Consider the following 10298-nt stretch of genomic DNA (forward strand, 5'->3'; position numbering starts at 1 on the left):
AGCAATCATGTGTCCTTTCTGCAGATTTTTTATGTAGACTATAATTAGCATAATAGCACAATGGATAAAACCTTTTCTGTAGTTAGACATGGCTTCTGTGTGAGACTTCCAGTGATTGTATAATATTGAGTGGTTTCAGAAGAGTCTTTGAATAGTGAAAAGTAAAAGACATCTCTACTCATGTGAGCTTAAAATTTAGTTAGAAAAACAAAACTAACACATAAAACAGGTAAAGATTAAAGTGAGTGTAGTACAGTGGAGAAAGCTTTGGAGACTTCTGAGTCAGAATTCAAGTGGTTCTGGGTTTAAAATCCAGAATCTCATTTGATTCTCAGAGCAGTCCTGTGGAAACAGAAGATAGAGTAGGAAATACCGCATTTTACAGATAAGTAGCATCTCAAAACTTCATTTGCCCAAGGACATGTAGCTGGTACGTTGCAGGGTCAGAATTTAAATCCAGATCTTCTGACTCCATGCCTAGCTTTCTACCTCCATAAGACACAAAATCCAAAATCCTTAGTTTGAGGTTCAAGGCCATCACTAATAAGGGTCTTACCCATCTCTTTCAGCCTTCTGTCTCTCTGGTCCCACAAACCTTAGCTCCCCCATTTGGCAGGTCCTGGCCAAGGATCGCAGGTAAGGTGTCTGTTTCCCTTTGATGGCTTGCCGTTTAGCCCCAGTTAAATTGTCTGTGTTTCTACCTCTTTATTCATGTAGTTCCTCCTAGCAGGAATATCCTGCCCCCACCTCTCTGCTTAACTAAGACAAGAGGTTATCTGTCCAAAGAGACAAGAGGATTTATGAATTTAGAGAGAAAAGAAAAGGCTGCAGATAATTGCTTTGACATTTACTTAAAAAAAAAGAGAGAAATGACCAGAGAGATTGACAAGTACTTAGTTGAAGCTAGACAGTTAAGATCTGTGGAGCACCTGGTCTGGTCTGCACAAATCTTCCTCTTCCTCCAGCACTGTTATGTGGATGCCGTTCAACACCAGGGTCTCTTCGTTTCCTCATTTTCTGCCAAGTCAGTTACTGGGTCTGGTGCCCTTCCTCTCCTATCCTACCTGTCTTTGCTTGTTTCCTCTCTCTTCCCTTAACAGTGTCAAATAAAAATTTCTTCCAAAAACATTGGTGTTCTCATTTTATTTGACTCACTTGTTTATTTTACTTTGTTGGAGGGGAGGGAGGAAAAGTTCTTCTTGGGTACAAAAACACACTTATCCAATATTTGAGTGAGAACTGTACACCAGCTGCTTTTGTGAGAGCTGCTTTTTTATTTACTGGTGACTGAGGTAGGAAGAAAGTTAGGTTTGCTCTGGCAATGAGGAGGGGAGGTCAGGGAACACATTCATTTGCCCATCTTGTGTTCTCCAGATTCCTGGCATATTTAGCATCTCTTCCCCTGTGCCCTGTTATTTCCTTCTCTATGCATATTGTAATGTGAAAGATGCCAAGCTAAAGAGAGTCAGATTTATCTTGCTGTAACTTTTTTAAGACTTTTTTTTTTTTGATGTGGACCGTTTTTAAAGTCTTTATTGAATTTGTTACAATATTGCTTCTGTTTTATGTTTTGGTGTTTTGGCCACGAGGCATGTGAGATCTTAGCTCCCTGACCAAGGATCAAACCCACACCCCCTACATTGGAAGGCGAAGTCTTAACTATTGGACCATGAGGGAAGTCCCTCTATAACTTTTTTTTTAAGTTTCTTCTGGCACAAGGCTTACAAAGCTGTAGAAAGAAAAAGCTAAGTTTGTTTTATGCTACAAACTTAGAATAGTAACAAAATACCTGATGTAATTCATCCTGGGATGTGTGTTTGATAGGCCCTTATGACTAGAGGGAATGGAAAAGGAAAGAAGGGGAGGTATTGTATGTGTTGTGTCTACTGCTTAAAGTTGCAGTTGTGATCTTGTGAAACCTTCCTGATCCTAATGCAAGTGGGAAAGAAGCCAACCTTTGATCTCTTCTTGCTGGAAGGTAAGACAATCGAAGAAATAGATGCCACTCAACAAGTTCAAGGTTGGTTTTCCGTGTATAGCACTGAGTGGCTAGCACAGTGATAGGACAGGGATACTCATTGCAATTAGTTTCATGAGCTGAGGGAGGCATAGAGATCCAGGAAAGTTCCCTCATTTTATCACATGTAAGCATGATAACTTGACCTACATGATTTCTCTGGTCCTGAGAAAATGTGTGTACTTTGGTACTGCTGAACACTACCACTTCCATAATTCTGCTGAGTCTTGAGGTGGGAAGAGTGATAAAAGGAATGACCTATCAGAAGTTCATTCTCCTCACCTGACTAGAAAAGGAAAAAGAGCTTAGAGATTTTTTCCTCTCGCATAACTTGGGAGTCAATAGTAGGTTGTATGGCTAGACCCAATCTCCTTTTCTCTTTAGAGTTTTTAATATGTATGAAGAAATAAAATTGAATTTGCCAATGAAATAGCCTAACCGTTGAGAAGATTCAGATTCAATAAAGAATTATGTCTGAAGGGTCAGACTGCTTGATGTTCACCAGTTTCTCCCTGAAAACTGGAGTAGGCTTACACTTGTCAGGGGCTTGCCAAGGATCACAGATGTGGTCTTTGTTTTCCTTTGATAGTTTGCAGTTAAGGGGCTGGAATAAGGGAGTGTTAGGTGGTCCTGTTTCTGGAAATAGGAGGAAGCAATCTCAGAATGGGGAGAGTGGTGATGGAGTTGAGAGAGAAAGTGCTTAGCATGTAGTAGATAATCACTGAGAGCACGGATTTTGGAGTGAGAAAGTCCTGTATTAATTCCCATGCACTGGGGCAACATTTAACCTCCTTATACCCATTTGCTGGTGAGTAATTGGGGAATATTTACCTGGAAGCATTGCATGAGGTTAGAGTCACCATATGGAAAGCCTAACCTGTCATACAAATTCTTTAAACAAATCTATTAAGAGCCTGCTATGTGCCTGGTACTGTTTTTGTTTGGGGTAAACAAGACAAAGGTTCTGCACATATAGAGCTTACATTCTGGTGGCACAGTGGTAGTTACTGAATTGAGGAAGGCCTAAATAAGGCTTGGAATTAAGAATGCCAAGGAGAGGCAAAAACCTGCATCAGTTACTGATTATGCAAACGTGTCATTGCAAGTTCCAATATCATTTTTATCTAATAGGGAAAACTAATTGACATTGATAAACGATGCTCAGAGGACTCAACTACAAGGGTTTTATATACTCAATCTGGCCATCAACCTTTGCTGAAGAGCTGCATTGTTTAAAACCCACCTCCAGACCAAGTCTGTTTCTTGCCTTGCTCAGCACATTATAGCCAAACATCTCTTGCCTCAACTTGTAGCCCTCTGTTCATCCAGTAAGTAGAGGTATTTGTATTTGCTTGCCTCTCCCACAGGCTTTCTTTCCTCATGGGTGTGACCTCCTACCCAATGGAAAGTCTGATTCATCTATCATCCCCTAGTTAGTATGAAGTCTTTAGTCCCTTTGGACCGATTTTGCCTTCATACTGGTGTGATGTTTTCATGTGGACAGCCAGGGCCTAAGGAGCATTTCCCTGTCCCACTCTGGGCTTCCTTTCCACCCTTCTCCTGGAGAGTAATCAAGATGTTAAAGGTATAACACCCTCATTTCTTGGGGTGCTAAAAGCTCTTCTGAACATACCTTGAAGGGCCACTAGGCTGGTGACCAGCATCATCCAGACCTTTTCTTGCAGGAAGCCTGAACTGAGAGCACCTTTACTGTGGCCAAACTTGGGGTGTCCTGTTTCAATCCCATTACTGTGTAGTTCACTCTCTGGTTCAGAAGAGAATCAGTGGATCAGGAGAGAGTTTTGGAAATTACTAATACCTCCTTTTGCATAATCTCAGGACATCCTTTTTATGATCCCCAAGGATACCTCTCAGTATAATCCGTTGCCCACATAAGTATTTTTTAACATTTGTGGGTGGTGATGATGACGTACATAAGTGGCAATAAATAAATATAGAATCTATGTGTGTCACAGTGGGGATGCAAATAGGCCTACCTTGAAGGAACTCAAGTCTTGCCAGAGAGACAGCTAAAATAGCTTAGTTACCTTGGAGTTGGGTGTCTCCAAGTCTCATTTAAAAACCATCTTCTGGAGTGGGTCAAGCAGTTTAGTCTAAGTTAAAATCGTGGGTTTTGGGCTTCCCTGGTGGCGCAGTGGTTAAGAATCCGCCTGCCAATGCAGGGGACATGGGTTTGAGCCCTGGTCCGGGAAGATCCCACATGCCGCGGAACAACTAAGCCCGTGCGCCACGTGCCACAACTACTGAAGCCCGCGCGCCTGTGCTCCGCAACAAGAGAAGCCACTGCAATGAGAAGCCTGTACACTGCAACGAAGAGTAGCCCCGCTCGCGGCAACTAGAGAAAAGCCTGTGTGCAGCAATAAAGACCCAACACTCAGCCATAAAAAGAAATGAAATTGAGCTATTTGTAATGAGGTGGATAGACCTAGCGTCTGTCATACAGAGTGAAGTAAGTCAGAAAGAGAAAGACAAATACCGTATGCTAACACATATATATGGAATTTAAGAAAAAAAAATCATGAAGAACCTAAGGTAAGACAGGAATAAAGACACAGACCTACTGGAGAACGGACTTGAGGATATGGGGAGGGGGAAGGGTGAGCTGTGACAAAGCGAGAGAGAGGCATGGACATATATACACTACCAAACGTAAGGTAGATAGCTAGTGGGAAGCAGCCGCATAGCACAGGGATATCAGCTCGGTGCTTTGTGACCGCCTGGAGGGGTGGGATAGGGAGGGAGGGAGGGAGGAAGATGCAAGAGGGAAGAGATATGGGAACATATGTATATGTATAGCTGATTCACTTTGTTATAAAGCAGAAACTAACACACCATTGTAAAGCAATTATACCCCAATAAAGATGTTAAAAAAAAAAGACCCAACAGAGCCAAAAATAAATAAATTAATTAAAAATAAATAAAATCTTGGGTTTTGTAATAGATATGGATTTTTGTCCATTATTTACTAGCTGAGTGAACTTACACAAATTACCTTTGAGCCTGATTGTCACAGGACAAGAATAGTACCTAACTCAAAAGGCCATGAAGATTAAATGAAATAATGTATCACTTAGCACAATGCTTGGCACGCAGTAAACACTCAGTAAATGGTAGACGTTGCTTATTGATATTATCTGTTACCTGTTGGCCTTATTAGTTTCATGTTCGGAAAGGAACCTTATTTCCACATTTGGTGAGTATCCATATTTACTGACTCTAATACTTAAATATGCTGAGAGGATGATAAAGGCTTTCTATCTTAGAACCATCACAAGTAGAACTACTTAAGGTGTATTAGGAGAACATCAATACTGGATTATAAGGGGCAGTGGCTTCGTCATACTCCCATTCTATTCTTCAAGACTTAGCACCGTGCCTGGGATACGCAATCAATAAGTTTAGATGAATGAAAGAGGAGTTTCCATTAGTGAGATCAACTGGGACAGAGTATTCACGTAAGTAGTAGAATGAAATTTTATAGAGATAGAGCGCCTCCAGTGCCAGGCTAAACTAATCACTGTCTCATAGACAGTGAAAAGCCATTAAAACTCTGGGGTGGTATGTACAAATCAGCATTTTAGAAAGATGTCTGGTGGCAGTATGGATTAGAGGCAGAGACAGTATCTAGTTGATGGACCACTTACTAGGCAATAGCTCAGTGCCAGGCTCTGAGGTAGGTGTGGGAGGTATAAAGATGAGTAAAACATGGGCAGATTTGAGATCTGGGGCTTACCACTTAGGAGACTGTTGGAATATTTTAAGTGTGAGATGATGAAGACCTGGGAAACACCTTTGGAAAGAAAGGAATGAATGTGGGAAAGAACTAGTAGTACTTAGTAACTGACTGGATGGGGGAAGAGAAAAAAGGAGGAACCAAGGTTTTGACTGAATCATGGACAGAAATACGGTCTCAGGAGGATAGGTTTGATTTTGAGTGATTTGCTTTCTTTTTTTTAAGACTTTATTTTTTATTTATTTTTTGACCTGGGCCCACATCGGTGAAAGCACTGAGTCCTAACCACTGGACCACCAGGGCGTTGCCAAGACTTTATTATTTTGTATTTTTAAATTTTTGTGGGGGGGGGGGCGCTGCGCCACGCGGCATACAGAATCTTAGTTCCCCAACTAGGGTCAAACCCGTGCCCCTTGCATTGGAAGCATGGAGTCTTAACCACTGGACCACCAGGGAAGTCCCAGGAGGTGCAGGTTTAAATCATGAGGGTAGATCAGAAATTGGGAGAGGTAGTAGAGAGAAAAGATTGAAGGAGTGGGGAATGAGTCTTGAGGAATGAATTTTCATGTTTGAGAGGTGGGAGGAGGAAACAGGCAGAGAAGGAGAGAAAAGAACAGCCAGAAAAGTAGAAAAACCAGGGTGGGACAGAGTCACAGAGCCAATAAAGATGAGAGTTTGATAAGGAAGAGAATGGAAGTGCTGAACGCTAAGCTAGTTAGGTCAGATGGGAAGACACCAGGAAGCAAGGAAGAAAATAGAAATCAACCTAGACTGAAGTAGAAAATTTGGATTAACTACGAACCGTAGGTGATGATGAAAACATTTGTTAAAAGGCTCTGGGACAGGTTTTTATTTGGGGGCGGGTGGGTGTAATTTACATCTATTTTTCTTAAAGTCAAAAAGATAGTATTTGAAAGTTCATAAAAGGTAATAGCAGTGTCTTTTTATTCTCAGAGACAACCACTATCAACTCTTTGAGGTGTTTTACCATATTCCTACATAAAATGCTAATATTACCACTCTTGATGATAGTTTAGACATTGTCTATTGATTTTCTGTTATAGAAGATGAGGATATGGTTCTCTTAAACCCCTACCCTTCTTTGCATCTTTCAAAAAAATCATTATATTATAAATTTTAGTTTTTACATAATTTGGATTCTGTAAATGTTACTTATTACAGAGCCAAGTTGTGTGCTATGATTATGTTTCCTTTTGTAAAATTTAGTGTTTTCCCTGGAGATGATGATCACCTTAATTTTTTTAAACAGACAGAGTTTTCCATATCCATGTCTTTAATCCCTCGTCAGATCTGTCATGGGCCATCAGAGAAATGGTCAATTCCATTTTCACCCCCTAGAGATGTTTCAGAGTCCTGTATCTTTTGCTTTCTTCAGGACTAACTGCCCTTTTTGGCCCTTTTTAATTCTAGAATTTTTTTATCCCCTCCCCCTGTTAGATTTCTTGTTTCCTGGATCCCATTTTATCCACTCTACCAATTCACTTTCTTGCTTTACTGAAGCACATCCTCTGGTAGCTCCTTAAGAAAGGTCATATGAAAGGCAAATTTTTTTTTTTTTTTTTGGAGTCACTGTGTGACTGACAGTGTCTTCATTCTTTCCTCATGTTTGGTAGTTTGATTGGGTATAGAATTCTAAGTAGAACATAATTTTCAGTTTTGAAGACTTGCTCCATTGTCTAAGAGTATGAAAAAGTCATATATATATAAAACTGAGGCTGCAGCAGCCATATTTAGGCTGTGCCAAAGTAGTAACAGAGCAGGGGAGCATGCACAAAATGAGGAAATATGCGGAGATGGGAGGACTTGCTGCCCCAGAGAGGACACAGTGACTGTTTTGGGTTCTTTTGGCTTTCTGGTTTCTGATTCCAGAAACCAGAACTCATGAGGGCTAGCTATACTTCTTCTTTATTATTTTCCCCCCTTTAACCTATGGCAATTTGAGTGGGTTTCTGTTTCTTATGACTAAATGCTCTTTAAGACAACTATCCATTTTATCCATCTTTCTTTCCCAGCCTGAAGGCTCAGTGCCTATATTTAGAAATATAGCCACATCTCTGAGAGACTGAATTGGGAATCAGGAGGCCTAAATTCCAGACCTTTCTGCTTTTACTGGCACTGCTCAGTGAGTGGCTTTGGATAAGTTGTTTTTCCTGCTGTGATTCAGTCTCAGTGTCAATAAAAATGGGATGGCTACCTCAGAAGGATTTTTTAAATTAAAGACAAAATGAGATACCTTTGTATCCATGCTTTGAGGAAAGGCAGCATTTGCCAATGGGAGTGTTGGAAAAGGATTTGAGTAATGGGAAGGACTCTTCTCCAAGGAGGCTGCCTATCCAGGACCTGAAATATCTACTTCTGTCTTTAGCTGTTGACCCTGCTTACTGTCCCACCTGGTGGCACTGGGGATATCGGGAGACCACCTGTGACTCAAACAGAGAAATAATGGCCCTGAAGGCGGATATCCAGCTTCTGGCTTCTGGCACACCACTCACTGGTAGGTCTCACTGTCCAATGCCATGGCTTGGTTTATGGTGAACACCAACTGAGATGATATTTCACTGATACCATCTTTCCCAGGATCCTATTTAAGTCTCAGTTGCTCCAAGCTAGTCTCAGGGGAACAGTCTCAAGACTTGTCCTTGCACAAAAACACCATACCCACCTCAGCCTCTTCTTTTTTAAGCTACACAGCTGCTTCCGCTCCTGGGAAGTTGAACTGAGGATGTGCATTCATCCTGGAATAGGAAGAGAAGTGTTAGCCATGGAAGCCGGGTGTATACATGGTAATCTAAATTCACTCACATATAAATGTTGAGGCAGAGATGAGGGCTGCTCCATAGACATTAAATACCACCCTCTTAGAAGAGTAGCCTACAGGCTATACCCGTATCTGAGGGAGATCTGCAATCCCAGTTCTTCATTAATTCAGAATTGGTTTATATTTTATTTCTACTCTTCAACTGGAACTTCTTTTGTATACATCTAATCTTTGGTATAGCCCTAGCGACAGGTATTATTGTTCCCATTTTACAGTTAAACTGAGGCACAGAGTGGTTAAGTGGGTTGCTAAAGTTGACAAATATTGTAGTATCTAGATGTCAAACCTGGATTTCATACATTTATAGTGTGTAAGAGCCTGAGGGCCAGATTACCAGGCTTTTTTGCCACATACAGCAGGGGCAGAATGTCTGGTGGGGAGGGCAATAGTATTAGTTCTAACAAAAAAGAAAAAGAAACTATATTTTTCACCCTTTCATTAGTGTCAAGAAGAATGGGTCCTTTTCTTCCCCACCAGAAAAAAATCATGGGATCCATCCCTCATGAGTTCAGGATTTTCCCTGATGGCTGTCTCTGCTCTGGGGATCTCGGGATGGGCTGTCCTCACGACCAAGCTTGTTCTCCACAATTGCCAGCAGAATGGCCAGGGCAAAGCAGCCTCTGCCAGGTGCTGCATGTTGTCAAGAGCCCCAGGAACTCGAAGCAGATGTTGGCTCTGCTGATGTCCTTGGCCTCGCTTTTCTGAAAGCACAAGGGGAACTCCTAGACAAGGCCTTACAGGGATCCAAGACCATCCCCCTGCTTCAGGCAGTAGCCTCGGTTGGCTAGAGTCTGATGGAGGTGGAGGAGGGCTTGGACATGAGAGTCAGCTGGCTGGGAAGTAACACAGTTAATTAAATGAGGTGTACTGGAGAGAAGATAGGGGAAAAGAGAGAAGAGGCATAGGGAGACACTAAAGGCTATATTTTCAGATTTTTTTCCCCTAGATTAAGTTGGGTTGCTGGGTTAAAGGATATGAACATTAAAATTTTTTTCTACTATGTTATTGGATTGGTCTCCAAAAAGATGGTTGAGATTCAGATGTTCAGCAAGAATAGTTAATGTACATTTCTTCAGGGACCTGCCAATACTGGTTATTATCTTTTACATTTTTGCCAATCTGATGGATGAAAAATTAGACCTCACTGTTGCTTTGCCTTCAAAACTATGACTAGTGAGGGTGAGGATCTCTTCATACATTTATTGGTCATTAGTATTTCCTCTTCTATGAATTGCCCGTTCATATTCTTTGCATGTTTTTAAAAAAATCAACTTCTAGGAATTTTCTCTATATTAGAGATACTAACCTGTTGCCACTTTTTCTTTTTTTTTAACAAATAGTTTCTTTCACTTTGTTGTCTCTTGACTTTTTTTCCGTAAGGAAAATTTACATTTGTATGTAGTTAAATACAATATACTTCTCTTTCCTAAGTCATTTGTGTTTCCTTTATTGTTTAAGTAAGTTACCCTCAGGCTGAGGTTATAATTTTCTTCCAATATTTTTATTATTTTACCTTTATATTTATATCTTCTAATTTTAGCTAAGAAAAATTATTTTCATGTCAAAAAACCCAAACTGAACAAAAATCAAAACCAAGAAAATACCTGAATTTTCATCAAAAGGGAAATGGTTGAATAAATTTTGATTAATTTACACAATAGAATATTGTATATTAAAAAGAATGAGTT

At 40.6% G+C, this 10298-nt stretch overlaps 1 protein-coding gene across 1 annotated transcript; it reads right to left on the reverse strand.

Annotated features, from left to right (window-relative positions):
- Positions 1-2474: 2474 nt before the first annotated feature.
- On the reverse strand, positions 2475-9364 carry CD160 (CD160 molecule). The gene is given in 8 exon segments (XM_033862456.1): positions 2475-2653; positions 3651-3749; positions 3752-3778; positions 8210-8279; positions 8281-8474; positions 8477-8527; positions 9178-9240; positions 9349-9364. Coding segments are annotated over 8 exon segments (699 nt in total).
- Between the last annotated feature and the right edge of the window lie 934 nt (positions 9365-10298).

This window comes from Tursiops truncatus, chromosome 1 (genome assembly GCF_011762595.2).
Source record: "Tursiops truncatus isolate mTurTru1 chromosome 1, mTurTru1.mat.Y, whole genome shotgun sequence".
NCBI classification, from domain to species: Eukaryota; Metazoa; Chordata; class Mammalia; order Artiodactyla; family Delphinidae; genus Tursiops; species Tursiops truncatus.